The sequence below is a fragment of the Candoia aspera genome, chromosome 1, assembly GCF_035149785.1.
Source record: "Candoia aspera isolate rCanAsp1 chromosome 1, rCanAsp1.hap2, whole genome shotgun sequence".
Lineage (NCBI taxonomy): Eukaryota > Metazoa > Chordata > Lepidosauria > Squamata > Boidae > Candoia > Candoia aspera.
In genome coordinates, this window is record NC_086153.1 from 240,975,653 (window position 1) to 240,994,111 (window position 18,459).

Below are 18,459 nucleotides of genomic sequence, written 5' to 3' on the forward strand. Positions count from 1 at the left end.
AAATAGCAGTATGAAAACTGCCCTTTGTACTAATTTGCTTGAACTCACAGTCATTAATTTATATAATGTAATGCAGATGGTCATCGTGCTGTCTTTTTAATTTGATTCTGTAACGTTACAAAGATTACCAAAGCAGATCAGTATTTAACTAAAAATGAATATTTGCATTGGTCCCTGGATAAAGGGATCCTTGAAATAAAGGGTCTGAGCCCAGATAAGACTGTTATCAAAACACTATGCAGTGGGTGGGGGGGGAGTCCTCAAAATCCAAGGCTATGAAATTGGTGGCAAAGTTGGAGAAAGAGAAGCAGGCTTTATACCTGGAAGTAACATACAACTATGACTGGATTTCCAGATTCTGTACTAGCTGATTTTATTTCTTATAGGAGTACCTTTTGCATATGCAATAAAAGCAAGTTATGTATCCAAGCCTTGCCCTTGAATCTTCCTTAATTAAGCTCATGAGTACATCACTGCACTTCAGGGGAAAGATTTATTGGCATGCCCAAAGTGAAGCTCTGACAATGCCCAATTACAAGCTATGTGCGAAGTGAAAATTTGCTTTTGTTTTTATTTTTATGTCAACTGCACATTGATCTGATATATAACAATTGAAACAGTGTTCATGTTCAGTGTTAAAATGTGCTTTGTGTGATGTTGATTACATTAATGGATTTTGACCAATTGGATCTCACAAGTAGTTATTTCTTCTTAAAATAGGATCCAGTTGGGCAAAATCCATTAATACTTAAATTTAAATCCACATCATAGTGAAGTAATCATTTTAATGGCCAAGGTTTGCATCCAACATTTTTATTTAGAAACATATATGTGTTATTTTTAGTTTTATGGCTTGCTGATTTCAGTTTTGCAATTTTTAATTTTTACTCATTTGCTATTTAAATATTTAGGTCTTTTCTTTCTGGTACATGATAGAAACGTTTCAAAGATACAAGTTACAAGACCACAATATGAAACAGTCATTCAAAGAGATAGGGACAGCTGTTCAAATAAAAGCATAAACACATTATCACATACAAAAAGTCCTGCCAGAATAAAATGGTATTCAGCATCAGTAAAAAAGAATATTCCAAAAGCTAAATGTAACTGTTGAGAAGGCCCTGATACAACATTGCAGAGTTATTTACTCTCTTACTAGATTTATAAGGCCACCCAGCACAAACAATGTGCCTCCTCAGAATGTTGTCTTACTCCCTTCTTTTGGAATTTAATACTGATATTTTCACAGTATCTATGTGAAAGCTCCATATTTTTCACATATATGGTAAAAACTCTAAATTGGGCTGTGTGATACACAGAAATGGGACTTCTCATACTTCCCAATAAAATGGCAAGCTTTCATTGTGATTCACCCTCCCTTGACTTACATAGCAAAACCTTAAAATCAAAGCCTTCTTTGTTAAAATCGGTTGCCCTCCTTTGACCCTTTAAAGTAAGAGAAAGGCAACAAAATATTGATCACTGGATCTTTTAAAACAAGGGGAAGAAGAAGCTATGAGTATCTTGGCAGCAACAAATTGGAATGTGTGATGTCATAATAAAGTTGTGTTTCAGACCTAATGGGAATCCAAACAGAGGTTGATTTTATGTAATGTATTGCAAATTCCTAATCTGGAAATCAGAAAGTAGTTTCAGAATGAGATAAAGATGCCAAGAATATATTTTAAGGGCATTTTAAATATTTTTTTTTCCTATCATAGGAATATTTACTTTAAATGGTAAAAGAACTGAAATAGGAGGTATCTCTCACTGATGTCCTTACAAGTTTTCAAAAGAGGGAAAACTTCCACATTATACCCTTAGATCATTAACAGGGGATCTTTTGTTTTTTTTTCCCCAATAATTTTATTAAAGATTATATTATACATATAAAAATAATACAACTACATAATACAGTGATACATTAAAAAAAAATTTAAAAAATTATAAAGTGCAGAAAAAGAAAAAAAGGAAGGGAAAGAAAAAGATAGAAAAGGAAACCTTCCATTCATCCCCAGCAAAGATAATCAACATTAACAACTTATTGCTATCTCTTAAAATACAGCCAAACACTTTGTCATTCCATACCTCACCCCACTCTCTATAAGCCCCTCATCTCTCCACGTTAATCAGGAAAAGTCCAGTAACAGTTGTCAGAAATAACAACTTAAGTATTACAATCTGTATCAATTGCACCCAATTTGAATCCTTCCTTTTATATTTATATCTCCATTTCTATTTAAACAGATCCCCCCATTTCCTCTTTTCAAACAGGCAAAGTCCAGTCCCAGTCAAAAAACAAACATTACCAGAAATAACCATCATCATCCAGTCTCAAACAAAAAACCGTTAAACATCACCAGAAATAGCAAGCCACTATTTTAACCTTGATCAAATAAACTGATTTTGTATTCTTTTTTCTTTCTCCCAACTATCTTTAAATTCCTCAGAGAAAGTTTTGACAGCTGCTTTCTCATACTCTCTTTGTCTCTTCTCTCAAAGTTCTTGCCATCTTTGTCAGGCCCCTTTTGTAATTCCAGTGTAGCAACTCCAGCAAATCCCTTTTGTGAAACCAATGTAGAAAATAATCCACATTGCTCTTCTGATTTATTATTTGTATATCTTCTTTAGTTTTTAAATCATCATCCAATTTCATTTGTAAATCTATTATTTCTATCTCTTTCTTGTAGGCTGTAACTTTTAAATCCACCTGTAAGTCAATTTCAGTTTTATTCAGTGGAGCTTGTTCCTCTTCAGTACTACTTTCTGATTCTACTATAAAGTTGAGGAGCTCTAAGACATCCTGCAAGCATCCATCAAACATTTATTAATTCTCTTTTTCTATGCCAGGACCTAAAAGGTGGAACAAACTGACACTGGAAATAATGCAGTTTCCCTCCTATTCATTCATTCATGCATGCATGCATGCATGCATGCATGCAATTTATCTATCACATCAATACTCACAGACTTTAGGCAGTTATAGGAGAGAGCTTGAAATCTACCTTTTCAGTTAGGCCTTTTAGAGTGTTACAGTATGTCTTTTATGGGTTTCATAATTTTATTATAGTAATAACATTGCCCAGCTATTGGAAATGGGTAACATATGCAATTTCTAAATAGATAAAATATTTTAGTTTTGCCTCAAGTCATGGCTTTGCTAGTGCTTCTGGACTTGGAAACTTATTGTAAGCCTTTGTGACTTGAAAACTGTCACTTCAACCATACCGACACATCTTCAGATGTGATCTAGGAACAATCTGGAAATAAGAAGGAGTAAAAAGAATCTTGGACCTGGGCCTGCTTTATCTCTATTAACTGCATTTTTGTCTGAACTAATTAATGACTGCATCTCTTTACTGCATGCACACATATGTGGCAACAGGTGGAATAATCTATATGTGGCACAAGGTGGGAATTCTGTGCCAAGAATATCAAAATAAGTTTATTTAGCCATTCAACTTATGGTTTAAACCCCCCACCCAAAGACGTTAACTAGATAGTTGCAAATTCTTCATATTGTAAAACTGGATCAATCAACTCTTGGCTGAGAACAGTCTGTGAATTCTATATACACTGCTTTGAATTCAGTGGGGAAAAACAGGAGACAATTGCAATATAATCAATCAGAAGAGAGCTTTTTTTCAGAATCTATGAATTGAGAATATGTTAGATTAGGAGTATGGCTCTCTTTACTCTCCAGATATTACTGAATCACTGCAATACTTCCAGCAGTCCCAGCCCAGATGGGCAACTGTAATTCTGAAAGGTCTGCAGGTTCACAGTTTTCTCATCCCTGTGACAGACATTGGTTTTCCAAGATTCCAAGGAAATAGGAAAGTCATACAAACTTCAAAACTGAGCTGTTTGAGCTAGCCACGTAACCTTGAGAGGGGTAAATTTTATCCCACAGACTCACTCTTGTTTGGGGTTAATTAAATCAATTGACTGGCTAAATTTAAACAAAATATTACTCAGTACCATCCAAAGAATTTGCCTCAGGCTTAACTGTCCATTCTAGTATTTGTGATCAAGACATAAGGCTGGAGATGGCTCACCACAATAGGACTTTTCTAGGCACTTTATAGACATTTCCATTTTCACATCCCACTTTGCAGTTTCAGGGGACACTAAAAATATGACCCAAGACTTCCCAAGACATCCCTCCTTGTGTGCAGCTGCCACCCAGAGTAGAGATAATTGACCAGGGAATAAGATGTTTCAATCAGTCAAGCTGTGCAAACTCAGATAAAATTGATCTGTCCTGTTTATAGCTTTCCATAATTAGGGCATATCCAAACTGCCAAGTACAGGGCACCAACTGTTTCTGGAGGACAGGAATGGACAGCATAGTCCCATACTTGCCCCCAGCCCACCATGAATACAACTTCCATCTGTATTTTCCTGCTCCAAGTTGAAAGTAGCGTTTTCCAGCTTCTCCTGGTTCAAGCATTGCTGCCTATTTTGTCTGCTGTGCTTTCTTACTTCTAAGCAAACCCATAGACTGAATGGCTACTATCCAACACTCCCCCACCAGTTTCCCATCTTTTCCTCAGTTGAGGTCTGCTGCACCTTCTGTTACAGGTATTCTACAGTGTCATAGTAATTATAATGCTTGCTGTGCAGAACATCCCCAATTCAGAACTGCAGGAGTATGTGTATGTGTGTGTGTATACTGTATGTATATGTATGTATATTATGTGTGTTTGAGTGTGTATGTACGTGTGTATATGTTTTGAATATATAATCTTTCTCTGAACTACTTTGTCATTTGGCTTTCAAAAATGTTGTTGTTAGTTCACTTGTGCACCATTTCATCATTTTTCCAACCCCCTGACATAAAAGGTTATTTGGACCATTTGGAAGCTGGGTAGAAACCCTTCTATCTCAAGCACCTGGGAAAATGATGAAACAGTACATTGGTTGACATTTTAAAAAGAACAGTAAAGTGAGTAGCTCAGGGAAAGAAAAATAGTAATTGAAAAAAGTCCATCCTGCCAGGTTTAAAACCAGTGAAGTTCTGCATTGCAGGTAAATTTTATAACTACTATGCTACTAAGAAAGAACTGCAGGAAACCTTACTGAGCTAAAACTGGGAAAATACAAGAAAAGAAATTTTATTTTGAAACTGATTGTTGTGCCTGCGTACATGTCTATTTTGATGCTTTAACTTTGTACATCTAAATTTAATTTATTTGTGTCTGTGTCTGTGTGTGTGTGTGTGTATAATGTCTACGTGTATAGGCACATACCCCCAAATGTATTTATGTCCAGTAAGACCCGGCCACAGGCAATTGGCAATTGCTTTCCTGACATGGAAAGTTGGGAAGGTACAACAGCAGGAAATTGCACAGTGAGGTCTCCAGCAGCCAGCAGGCTGGACTGAACCCCTGGCAACTAGCTGCAGTAGGTTTGAGCCAACAAGCCTCAAGTTTGCTAAATAATCACAAAAAGCCTAAAAGTTCTCATTTTTTTTAAAAGAGACTTTTAGATTTTCTAACTTTCTTTTAACCTGTACTGTTTCTATTGCTTTTCATTTAGGAAAATTTTTGCTACATTGAACAAGCAGTTTCATTTTAAAAAAATGAACTGTTCAAGATTTTCCAAAGTGATTATTATATAAATAAACCATTGATTCTCTTGTACCTTTCTGGGCCTCCCTGTCACAGTCTCAAAGCAGTCTTCAGTTTTTTGTTCTATTCCCTCACATTTTCATGCAGATTATTTTGACTTGCCAGTTCTCATTAGCTGGAAATGAGGTGGAAAATAATGAGAGCAAAACAGCTGCCATAGTTCTTGCTGGCCAATTTAGTAGGTCTCTGATCTCATACACTCAGCTAATAGGATTTAAACATTGTTCCAATTGTCTGTCTACCCCTAGGTCATACCTACTACCAAGCCATCTGCACAACGCATACTGACTCATACTGTCTTATAAATTCACACTGTCTTACAGGATCCACTCACTTGGAGTCACTATTCAGTGGAGAGTCTGTTTCGTTTATTAAAATTAGAACCATGTTGATTTTGTCTGATGAATCAGAACAAGTGCTATGTATGAACATACTTGAGAATAGTGGAGAGTTTGCCTGTATAACTGCAGGATATGGACATCTTTGGAGAGGAGAGATCTCATGCATGCTTGAAGTTTGCTGCCCTACCTGGCCAATAAAAGCAGAAAAAGATAGGATTGCTTAAGAATAGGGATTAAGCTGCCTTCCAGAAGACAGATGATTTCTTCATGTCATAATGTAGTAGTCATGGGAACTCCAATATTCTGCCTTTGAGAAAGATCCTGGACAATTTGGAGGCATCTCAGCCCCATGTTCTCCAGATGATGCAGATTATCTGGACCTGTTTCAATCTAACTTCAGGTCCTGTTATGGGACAGAGATTATTTTAGTCAGTTTGGTGAATACACTGAATAAATAGCTGGATTTTATTGCTTTGATTTCTTTCAAATCTCTCTGTGATTTTCAGTACTAACCATAGTATCTTGAGTCACTTGGCTAAAATGGGATTTTAAGGCATTCTTTTGGAGTGGCTATGGTCTTTCTTGGAATTAGAGGTTACCAGTACAATTCTATGCATATCAAATGAGAACTAAATATATTAAGCTTTCTTCCAAATGTGCTGAAAAGCCAGAAAAATTATTCAAAGCAACACATTTGGAGGAAAGGTTGTTTCATGAAGCCATTTATTTTGGAAGGTCATTTCCACAATTTTTGATTGAATCACTGTTATTCTCAGGTCTAATGGGAATTTTTATGAGGAGCGGGCAGAAGATAGATCACTATCCACTGGCAGTCTGAATAATTTGCAATAGATTTTTAAAAGTTTACAATTCCCAGCTGCCTAACAATAGCAGCGTCTCCTCCAAATTCCCCTCTTCTCTCCAATGTGGATTTTTAGGAGAAAGCTTTCTTTGAAAGGACATGTGAGGCTTCTGATTTATTTTCTGAGCGTAAATTCAGAGATATCATGTTCCTTAATTTTTAGCCTACACCAATTTGCCTATGCCAATGGTGAATCTTGGGTATTAGTAAATAATATATCCAGAAAGTTTTGAATGGCACTGCTACTTTCCTATCATATGAATATAGATGTACTGATAATCTTGTGCAGGGATTCAGTTTTGTATTTTAATGAAAAAATCAAATAGATGTTAATTAGTGTTTGTTGTTATTTTACGTTATAGTCATTCCATTTTTTTCTGTTGACTTGTAGCTAGAACACATTCAGAAGCACATATGGTATATGTAAGTAATTTTTCATTAATATTTTGAAAATTATCTTAAAGACAGTAATTTCAAGAAATTATACTGGGAACCATGAGTACAGAGGAACTAGAGCTTCCTCTTTTTTCTGAAAATGAAGAACACGTTTAACACATTAACATTTAATTACGAGTATCTGTATCTCATTATGTATATTATTTTTAATAGTAGTAACATCATTCAGGGAACAAAATCTGTTCAAAAGCATTGCCCTATCTGATTACCTCCAGATATGTTCACTCTCTTTTAATTTTCCTGAAAAGCCTGTGTTATAACCAATATCGCTCAAAGAATAATATACCATTATTCCATCTATATCTGCAAGCAAGTTAGATCAAACTTTAGGTGGGGTTTCATGAACATTAGATATGGCAACCAACAGAAAATAACTAAAATAGCTTTGTTGACTTGGAAACGTTCTTGATTTTAAAGAATGGAATATAAGTATTTGATATATGGTTCACATTTAAAAACTGATTCAACACATTTTATTTAAACTTCTATCTTATGAAATAAATTAGCAGCATCACATTTATTATTAAGAGAGTATACAGTATTTTGAATGCAGACTTTGGAAGTGGTAATAACTAATCAGTAAACAGAACTGTGCATTAGAGATCTATAGATCAAAATTTCCTTAGGAATTCAGAGTAAATCACCATACCCTTATGGGGAATTTTTAATTCCAAAACAGCCTCCATGTGTACTTGCTAGGTACAATCAGTCCTTGCTGTTGCCATTTTCTCTCTCTTGTTTGTGATCTCCTGACCATGCAATCATCAGACAGCCAAAAAAGATTGCATAGATGATCATCATAAAAAGAGGAAAAGAAGATTGATGGGAGCTGTTGTGCTTCTAGTTAAAAATCACAGGGGCTTTTTGGAAATTTAAGAACTTCCAGCTTTGAAATAGTCCTTGTGCTCTTGCTAGTAGCATGAAGGCTCTTCTTTCTTCTGTTCTTTTTATAGTAATCACCTGACACTGCAATGGCCAGATGACCATGCAGTCACCAAAAGATTATGGTAATGGAAAGTAAGGCAAAGTAACCTCTTCTGAATTCCAACTGGAATTTTTAAAATCCCTCTGAAAGGAAAAAAAAAAGATCTTGCCTCTTTCAAAGGAAGGAGAAAAAAAATCCTCTTCTCCCCCTTTGATTCCGCATTTCTTTTAATTGCAACAGCCGGGGTGTTTAATTACATAATTGTGAGCTCCCTGCTGCCATTCTGATATATTATAGATAGAAGTCATTCTTTAAAATTCTAGATCTCAAAGGCATTAAAGGCCATCTCCTACTTAATCAGAATTGGAATCTAAACCTCTGCTGAAGTTAGAGGCAAACTGCTTGAGTTCCCTCTTTGGGAAAACATTTTCCTTTTATAAGCTACCATAATTCATTTTTTCTTTCTCCTATCTATCTATCTATCTATCTATCTATCTATCTATCTATCTATCTATCTATCTATCTATCATCTATCTATCTATCTAAAGAGGGGGTAAGAACGAGCCAGAACCAGAACAACCAATTCCTCGAAAGGTGCAGATTCGCTCCCTCCCTTCCTTGGAAGACATTGATCCTGATGTTTTAGATAGCATGCACTCATTAGGTTGCTTCCGTGACAGAAACAAACTCTTACAGGACCTGCTGTCAGAAGAGTAAGTATTCTGTCTTTGCATATCGTTGGTTGAAAGTGTAAGAAAAGTCACAAATTTGTTAAAGGAGATGAAAGGATTTAGGCAACAATTATAGTTCCATATTAAAGAGAGGAAACAGCATTTCTTACCCAAGTAGCATCAGAACCCACCCAAGTATAGGATCATTAAAGGTGCAAATGATGCATAAGAACATACAAAGATGAAGCCAACTATCTACTTACCCAATATTCTGTTTCATGCAGTGGCGGTTATGCTTTCAGAAAGCTGGTGGATGTGGATAAATGAGCAAAAGCTATTGCCCGTAGGAACTGGTAAACTGGTATTCAAGATAGGCTATCCTGTGATTGAGGAATAAACAGCCTACCTTATTTGCCAATAATAATCCATTCGTCCAGGAATTTAAGCAAACTGTACTTATAGCTGTCTGAATTGGTAACCATCACATTTGAAGGTAGTGATTTTCATAATGTAACGATGTGTTGGAATTCACTAGGTGCATGGATCTCTTATTTTTTGAATCATTAACTAGGATGTGATAGAAAACTGTATGTTTTGTCAGATTACAGGTCCATCTTGCTCAGCCTTGTCCAATCTACTATTTTTCTGATATACTGGACTGTAACTCTGGTCCTCCTTACCTAACATATCCATGATGCTGAGGACAATGGATTTTGTAATCTGAAATATCTGGTGGCCACTAGGTTGGGGAAACTTGCTCTATCTTTATTGATAGTTTCCTTGAAGAATGATAAAATGGAAAATTACTCAAAATTAATGGAAGATTACTCTGAATTTAAGTCATCCCCTCGAAATGAAGGTTATAAACACATGCATAGAGACAAGTTCCCCAAACCTTTCCTGCTTCGATTATAATAATCTGCAGTGGTATGTGGGAAAGACCTTGGGAGACAGGGTGAAGAGATGCTGCCTAGGGAACAGTCAGATAATAGAGGGGATAGCCCGCAGCTGGATAGTGTGCAGGGACAAGAGGCTCAGAAGGGATCCTCTCTAGTTTCTTGGGCTGTAAAGGAGACAGCAGGAGATTTGTGCTTTCAGACTTGCAAGATTGATGTCAGCCTTACCAGGTAGACCACACAGGAAACACGATGGGATAAGCTAATTCTACTTTATTGTAAAGCAACATTAACAAAATCTTGCAAGTCTGAAAGTACAAATCTCCTGCTGTCTCCTTTACAGCCCAAGAAACTAGGGAGGGTCCCTTCTGAGCTTACCACACCCATTGTGCAGCTGCGGGCTATGCCCTCTCTTATTTGACTGTTCCCTAGGCAACATCTCTTCAGCCCGTCTCCCAAGGTCTTTCCCACATACCATTACATAATTTAATATGACCTCCAATTTTTAAAAAAAATTATTTGGAAAAATCCAGTATTTTTCCTGATAACTGTACAGTATTTGTGAGTATTTTCAAATGTCTAAAACATTTCATTAGCATCATCTAGTTATAAACATTATAACAATCCAGTATGTGCTGTGATCATTATTATTCCCCATTTTTCAATATGGGGAATAGAGGACTAGAATCTCAAAATAAATTTATAGCAGAGGGATGACTCAAATTGGGAGGTACTTGATTTGCAGCTTAGACACTTAGCACCCTATAACATCAGTATCATGAAACAATTTTTGAGCTACGTTACTTCAAGCTACAGATGTAGATGACAAAATTGTGCATTCAAATGTTCTTCAGTGTAATAAACAAAATCTCCCTGCACATTGAAAGTGACACTTTTTATTTCTGCTCTTCCGTACACAATTTCTGAGAGTTTTTCAATGACAGAAGCATTTGTTTAGATGTAAAAGTATCAATATCTCATACTGAACATGTATGAATTAATATATTACAATGATATACTAAAATAGGAATTTGACTATAGCAGTACCTGGCCAGAACAACAGCTGTCACTTAATACTGAGAGCAAAGCAGATTGTTGGATGTCCACGTTTAATGAATTCCACAATTTGAATGAAGCTGCAGGGAAAGCACTTTTCTATTCTCTGTCCCCTGTACTTCACTAAGCTGCCAGACAATGAGCATGGCTTGTCATGATAACCTTACAGAGTCATAAGGAAGGACGGCATATTTTATGTCTATTATGCATCAACTGCTGTCTGAAATGCAGAATCCAGGAAGGACTGCATAATATGCTTCTTCCACATATTTCAATTAGCTCTTAACAATCTACTGATATGAGCTAGGCAGCCCCTCTTTAAAAAAAAAAACAGTTATTCATGAAGGTCAGCCTACATAAATAACATCTGCATCAGCTCTTCATTTGGTATTTAAGATATGAAGAATGGAGTAAATTTTATGCAGAAACTTCCGAATTTTACTCAAGAATGATGTTGATATAATGTCATCATTTTTCTAGGGAAAATCAAGAGAAAATGATTTATTTTCTACTCCTTGATCGGAAAGAGAGATATCCCAGTCATGAAGATGAGGATCTTCCTCCTAGAAATGAAATAGGTATATTTATTTTAAAACCTTATCTTCTCTATGTCTCTCATTTTGCTGCCCTTACTGAGGGCACAGTCATATCATTATTCATTATTATTGACAAATTTGTAAAATTCTAGCTAATAAAAAAGTTTCTTGCGCATTCAGAAATTCCAATATATGAACAATAGCTGCTATAATTAGAAAAGCTTCTAGATGCACTTTAGTAGATGATTTACCTCTATTTATGCATTTCTTTACTTACCTGGAATTTCCATAAGCACTGAAATAAAAATCTGTTTAGATGGGAGTTTCATGTTCACATTGGAATACACTTAGAGCTTTGGACTGTACACGCGCGCGCACACACACACACACACACACAAACAAACTTAGTGGAAATTATGGAAGTATCTTTTCTGATGGATCCTCCTGGCTTATTAAACTGAACTTTTTGGTACAATTATATTTTTATTTAACTTCATGCTTTGCCATAAGGGAGCAGAAGATCAGTTTGTAACTAATACTTCAATTGATTAAATTTTCTCTCCAATACAGTTATATCTCAGTTTTTTAAGGTAGCATTTTCTCCAGCTTCTTCAATCCCAAAGATATATCATGCTCTTTATTCATATATGATGCAAACTATAGTCCACATTTCTTTATATAGGAAGGAAAAATATATTCCCTAAATGTATTAGCTTTATATCCAAGCTGAATATATCTGTCTGATGTATCATCTGATTTTAGAAGTCATATACATTATGTCATGAGTACTGATGGCGAGCAGGATGGGGCCCCTATCCAGGGGGGAAAACGCATGCGTAGTACTGAGGAATTAAGCAGCCATTCAAAGAGACACAGATCAGGCCCGCCCTAGCTTTTGGGGCTTATATGTGTGGGTTTTTCCCACACTTCTTCAGTTTGTTAGGATTCTGTTCAATGTAGCAGTAATAAACACTAGAGACCTACTCCTCATCTCAGCGTGATTTCTGACCGTTAGGACACATTATTATTCAAAGGAAGCAGAGTGAATGAGTACAGCTCTTTGCTCCTCATTTGTCTTTAGAAATGCAGAGCAAGATTTAATGTATTTATGAGGGAGAGAGATATTATTATCCATTAAATGCCACCTCAGCCAAACAGTTGTTTGGATATATTGTTTTCTTCAAAGATGCATATAAGTGCTCCCCTTTCTAGGTGGCTAAAGGTAAAGGTAAAGGTTCCCTTGACGTAAAGTCCAGTCGTGTCCGACTCTAGGGGGCGGTGCTCATCTCCGTTTCTAAGCCTTGGAGCGGGCGTTGTCCATAAGGACCCATCCGTGGTCATGTGGCCGGCATGACGACACGGAACGCCGTTACCTTCCCGCCGAAGCAGTACCTATTGATCTACTCACATTTGCATGTTTTCGAACTGCTAGGTGAGCAGGAGCTGGGACTAGCAACGGGAGCTCACCCCGCCGCGCGGTTTCGAACCGCCGACCTTCCGATCAGCAGCTCAGCGGTTTAACGCGCAGCGCCACCGCGTCCCTCTTTTAGGTGGCTATCAGCACATAAAGGAAAAAATAGAGCAGAATGCAGGTAGTACTCGCTTAATGATGGTAATTGGGACTGGCAGCTCTATCACTAAGCAATGCAGTTGTAAAGCGCGACATCATATGACAGTGCCGACTTACGATGGCAGTTGTGGCAGTCCCAGTTGCCGGCATTAGGTGAATCCCATGTGGTCACAGTGTCCCATGGTCAAGTGATTGCCATTTACAACTTCCTGCCAGCTTCCCCATTGACATTGCTTGTCAGAAGCCAGCAGTGAAGTCACAAATGGTGATCACATGACCATGGGATGCTGTGTCGTAATTGCAAGCTGGTTGCCAAGCACCTGAATCATGATCACATGACCGTGGGGACACAGTGATGGTCGTAATGATGAGGACCCATCGTAAGCCCCCTCGTTCAGCACTGTCATCACTTTTAATGGTCGTTGAACAAGTGGTCATTCAACAAGGACTACCTGAAATAGGAGCAAGATTCAGAATACTAGAAGCCTGTACATTCTTTTTAGGCTCTCTTCCTGTTTTTCATTGTCTATACGTTTTCTTGTATATCTATATCTTGTGATGAAGTATTGGCTGAGATCCTCAGTGTCATAATGTCACAGACTTGTAAAGCCTGCCAATATCTATTTATTACTATTCGCAGTTTTCTAGGACAAAACATCACATCTGTTATTTTTAAAAGTTTTAGTGCAAGGTCAGCAACAGTAATACTTTGTAAAGAAAACATAAGCATAAAATATAAAATGTAGCATATGAAAAAGAAAACTAGAATGTAAAGTTCTATACAACTTTTATCGTTGTATAGAAAAAAATAACCAAAAGGTTCTTGCTTGGGCCTCTGATTTCCCAGAATAAAATGCTTATCTCTTCACATAATCTAAGCTCTGTTTTTAGTTGGTCATGTGTCTTATGACGTAAATCACTTTTAAAAGCTGCTTTAGAGATATCATGGTATGGCAGGAGTAAAGAAGATCATGTATGAGCTGCAGAGGTGTGGGAAGAGTTTATATGTTTCCTAGCCCCTCTCTGTTGAGTTTAGAAAATAAATTGAGGGGGCACTGAGAAACAAGGGGTTACCAGCCCAAGACATTTAAGCCATTTCATAACCATGCTAAGTTGACTGCATTATCTCTGCATAAAGACCCTCCCAGAAAACGTGTGGACTCTCCAATGCTGAACAGACATGGGAAGCGGAGACCAGAGAGGAAGTCCATGGAGGTCCTAAGTGTGACAGATGGAGGGTCCCCTGTTCCTGCACGCAGAGCAATTGAAATGACACAGCATGGACAAAGGTAGGTGGTCCCAAAAAGTAAGCAAGAAGAAGATTGTGTATGCCATTGGCCTGAAGTATCAGAAACCACAGTAGCCAGTATAGTGACTCAGTCATTTTTACCAGCATCAATCTAGATTCTTTGCAAGAAAGAGAAATTAATCAGAAGAAACTTCTTTGCTAGTTATTGTGTCTTCTTTTTTAATCTTTGGTTTCTAACAAGCATTCAGACCAGTGCTACGAGGAAATTTACAACAGAAACCGTGTAAAGGTTTCGTAGACTGGATAAACTCAAATAAAATGGAAATATATTCATAAACCTGATCCCTTTTATAATCCAATATAGGGTTAGGGTTTTTTATTCTCTGATGAAATATGCCAGACACTCTGTTGTAGTGGAAATCAAGTGGCAAAAAAAAAAAACCCTCCCTAAAAGGCATATATTCAGATAAGATATTTATGGTCATCTTAGTTGTGTTTTGACTAGGATTGTGTTAGTTAGTTGTGTTTTGACTGCATTACAGAAAAAAAAAGGAAATCTCATATGGATATGTTACATAGAAATTTTTGAACACTTTTAAACATCCATCTTTTGGTTCTTTGCAACATGAATTCATGGTCTCAAATATTACCTTTAGGCAGGAAGAGTGTTATTTTCTAGAAATTTAGTTCAGCCACTAAACAGAAAGCATGACTGCTCTTACAATTCCCACAATCTGTCACGTGGGACAGATTCTCTAGCATGCAGAGTCCCCCAGGTTCACCTAGTTTGGTTCCTTCCTAAACATCATGATTTTAATTCTAATGTACAGCAAATGGATATCAGAAAAGCAAGTCAATTCCTGAAGGAAAATATACAACTTTCTGCAGGAAATTGTGATGATGCAGTTGAGACCACTTCTATCTGCCACAGTAGGTTAAGCAGCAATGCTGAGCTATTATTCAGCTGTAACCACTGACAGCTTGTCTTAGCTCTAGACCATCCTGGGCATGGAAGATTTGGCATATGCCCAAATAATCCAGAATTTATATATGAGGTTTCAGAATTTAAATACCACCAGTTTGCTTTCTAAATTACCTTTCTCTGTATCTGAATCAGGTACTTAAGAAGATAGACCAACCCAGGAGTAACCAACCAAGAAGAGAAATCTAAACTGGGAAGAGTATTTTTTTCCAAATTCTAGGATTCTCTTACATTTATCATGATATATTGGGCCGGCTTGTACAGTATCAGTTACCTTATCATTTTCAATTGTTAAGTGTCAACATTACAAAGTTGCATCTCTCACTAACCTGGAACTTTTTTAACAAAATGATTCTTCTTTAACTATATATACTTATTTAAGTCTTAAATAGCATTGTAGTACAAATTTGTGAACTTACCCTGAGTTAGTGGGATTTTTTATAAAGTAATGCTTTCTGAAACACTATATAAAATGACATCACAATGAAATACAGTCAGGTTTTATGGTGATGTAACAGCTGGCAAGAGCTACGATGTGTGTGTGCACAATGGGCAGGCAAAGCAGAAAGTATAAATAAGGAATTTATAATTTCATGTAGAACTTGCACGGTAGCCTGTGCTTCTTGTGCATTAGTTATGCCCCTTCATCCTCAAGTAACAAACACAGCATGAACTACAGGCAGTGTGGTCATTCGCACCAAGTATGAACTTGTTCATTAATATGAAGTCCACCAAATGAGAAGAAAACTTTTAGATGTAGAGTATTTACTTATTTATTTATCAAATTTGTCACCACCCATCTCCTCCTACCAGAGGGACTCTGGGCAGTAGTATACTATGTAATTCCAAGTAAGTCCTGTAAATCATTTTGGAGGATATAGTGCTACTTTGGAAAGCATCATTTTCAGAGAGTAGTTATGCTACCATTTTCCCAAACAATTTGGACACTGTAATACTGTGATCAAGGGAGCAGGGAGGGGGAGATCTCAAACTGAGAATTTTCAGAGTTTGAAAATTACAACTACAACATGTAGGATTTATTGTTGGAAGCCACACCAGTTAAACTGACAGAAATGCAATGTGATCTATTTCTGGTATTTATCTGTGGGTTATTGTATCAGTAAATTTAAGAACATGATGAGGAGAGCTACCTCTCCTCCTAATTGGATACCCTTACAAAATCAGTGGGGACATTTCATTAACAAATTCACTTCCAGCCCCATTTTCCTACTTTTATGTTGCTTCTTTGGAGTGAGCATCCATAGGCCACAGTGAAACAGGACAGTTATTAATAGCCTCTGCAAAGGGATTAAGCCTTACTTAGAAGTAGTTGTGGAGAGGTTACTATTTATTTTAGTGAAATGCATGCCAAAAAATAAGCCTAAAGCTGCCCACCAGCATAATACTGTCTCCAGTTTGCTCATGTCCATCTCTGCTTAAAATATGTTGTTACCATTGCATTGTCATCCTGAGATGTATTAAATCAAGTATATGTTAGTTTAGGCAGTTGCCATCCCAAGTGTCCTGTGAGGAGAAAATATTACTTATATCTTCTTTCAATACCTTTAATATATCTGGCAGTTCATACATTCTGTCCCTGTTCCCTTTCTGTTCATGATACCCAGAGAGGTTGCCTGTGAAAAAGATGAATGCCTTGAAATCAACTTGGTTTTCAACTTTTTTCTGTTGATAGTCCTGCTTCCTCCATTTGCTGTTTTACTTACTGCCAATTTCATTCCCTTTTATTCCTTCTCTTGTGAGGACTGTGGTACTTTCCGTTGTTCTTGTTCCACAATCTAAACTCGGCTTTTCATTTCCCCCATGATACATTAATGCCGTCGAGCTGCTACTTTCATGGTGCATTTTCCTGTCACAGAATTTTTTTAACCCAAAGATTGCTGTCAAAGGCTCAAGGCTTTATGTTAGATCAAACAAAATACACTAGTGCTGAGGTACATTATGAACTGAAAGGAAAAAAAAAGCGCTTCCATCAACAAACTGACATCCTTTTCTTCCTGACTTCTTTGCACTGATTACTGAAATGACAGCTACCTGATATTAGGATCTGTTCTTCTCCAGCTGACCCATCTGTAGGGTTCAGGCCTGCCATTTTGTGAGGGCTTGAAATACTGCTTCTTATGGCTTTTCTTTGCAGACTAATATGAGCAAGTGAAAGGATTAGTGGGAACAGCTTATGTGCCGAAGAGGCTACTTTGAATGGAAAAACTGGATCTGCATTCTTCAGATCTTGTTCAATATAGTAGCTTCCTTGAAAATTGGCATATCTCACCAGCATGTCTCTGACAAATATGGTTCAGGTTTGAACCAGCACTTATGTGGTAACTGATGTTTGGAGAGGCCAGGTGCAAGAATGGTTTGTATGCAATGCCCCTTATCTCACATCACCAGGTTTGCTAGAAATTTAAAGTTTATTCCTTCTTGGAAAAATTCAGCCTCCCCAGTAACTTGGCTGCTATACCCCTCTATTCAAACTGCTCTTAAAAATCTTCCAGTATCAGGATAAAACCAGGAAAGGAATATAGCTCTCTGTTTCAGAGATTTATTCAAAGGGAGGGGGGTAACTTTGGGTGGGTGGGACTGCGTCAGGTGAATCTCATATGAATGTCCACATCAGTAACTCTTTTTTCTTACTTTGTTCCTGCCATAGTAAAACAATGTTCAGTAAAAGCCTGGATATCTGTGAAGCCAATCCCACATTCAGCAAAGAAGAAAGGTATAAAACACCAACAATCTGTTCCTCTCCTCTACCTCACTTCTGTTCCTTAAAGATGCAGTACTTACCTTTTCTGCTGGGGATACATTGGATTGTATTTTTTAGAAAGAAAGAATCCTAGCCAGTGATTAATTCTCCTTCACATTATAGCACACATTTTGGCCTAGCAGTCTTCAGATATTTTTACATGGTTTATGTCTGGGCTGTCAGAACTACATGCAAAAGAGGATAAGAATTCAGTAAAGGTAGCCCTCCTTTAGTGACTACCCCACACAGCGACCATTCAGTTACGACAGTGATGAAAAGGTAACTTTGTGACCAATCCTCACATTTACGACCGTCACAAGTCTGTAAAGCAGAAGAAAGCTAAAGTAAGATCACTTCATATTGGTTGTATTGGTACTATATTTATGTTGTATTTCACTTAGTGACCACTTCACTTAACAACCAAGTTGCTGGTCCCAGTTGGGGCAAGATGAGCCTGTGACCTAGCTTCCTCCATTCCACCAAGCCCCCTTGATACTTCTGTCACTGCCCTTCTTCCTGCA

At 37.2% G+C, this 18,459-nt stretch overlaps 1 protein-coding gene across 3 annotated transcripts in view; it reads left to right on the top strand.

Annotated features, from left to right (window-relative positions):
• The window catches only part of BRSK2 (BR serine/threonine kinase 2), a 449,278-nt gene that overhangs the window by 362,502 nt on the left and 68,317 nt on the right, over nucleotides 1-18,459 (top strand). For 2 of the 3 annotated variants that reach the window (XM_063289325.1, XM_063289324.1), the window contains exons 9-12: nucleotides 7,228-7,259; nucleotides 8,766-8,930; nucleotides 11,321-11,418; nucleotides 14,085-14,235. In XM_063289325.1, the coding sequence (XP_063145395.1) occupies nucleotides 7,228-7,259; nucleotides 8,766-8,930; nucleotides 11,321-11,418; nucleotides 14,085-14,235 (446 nt within the window). Of the gene's footprint in view, nucleotides 1-7,227; nucleotides 7,260-8,765; nucleotides 8,931-11,320; nucleotides 11,419-14,084; nucleotides 14,236-17,845; nucleotides 17,912-18,459 lie in introns of all 3 variants that reach the window. The other variant, XM_063289323.1, reaches the window with a different exon arrangement.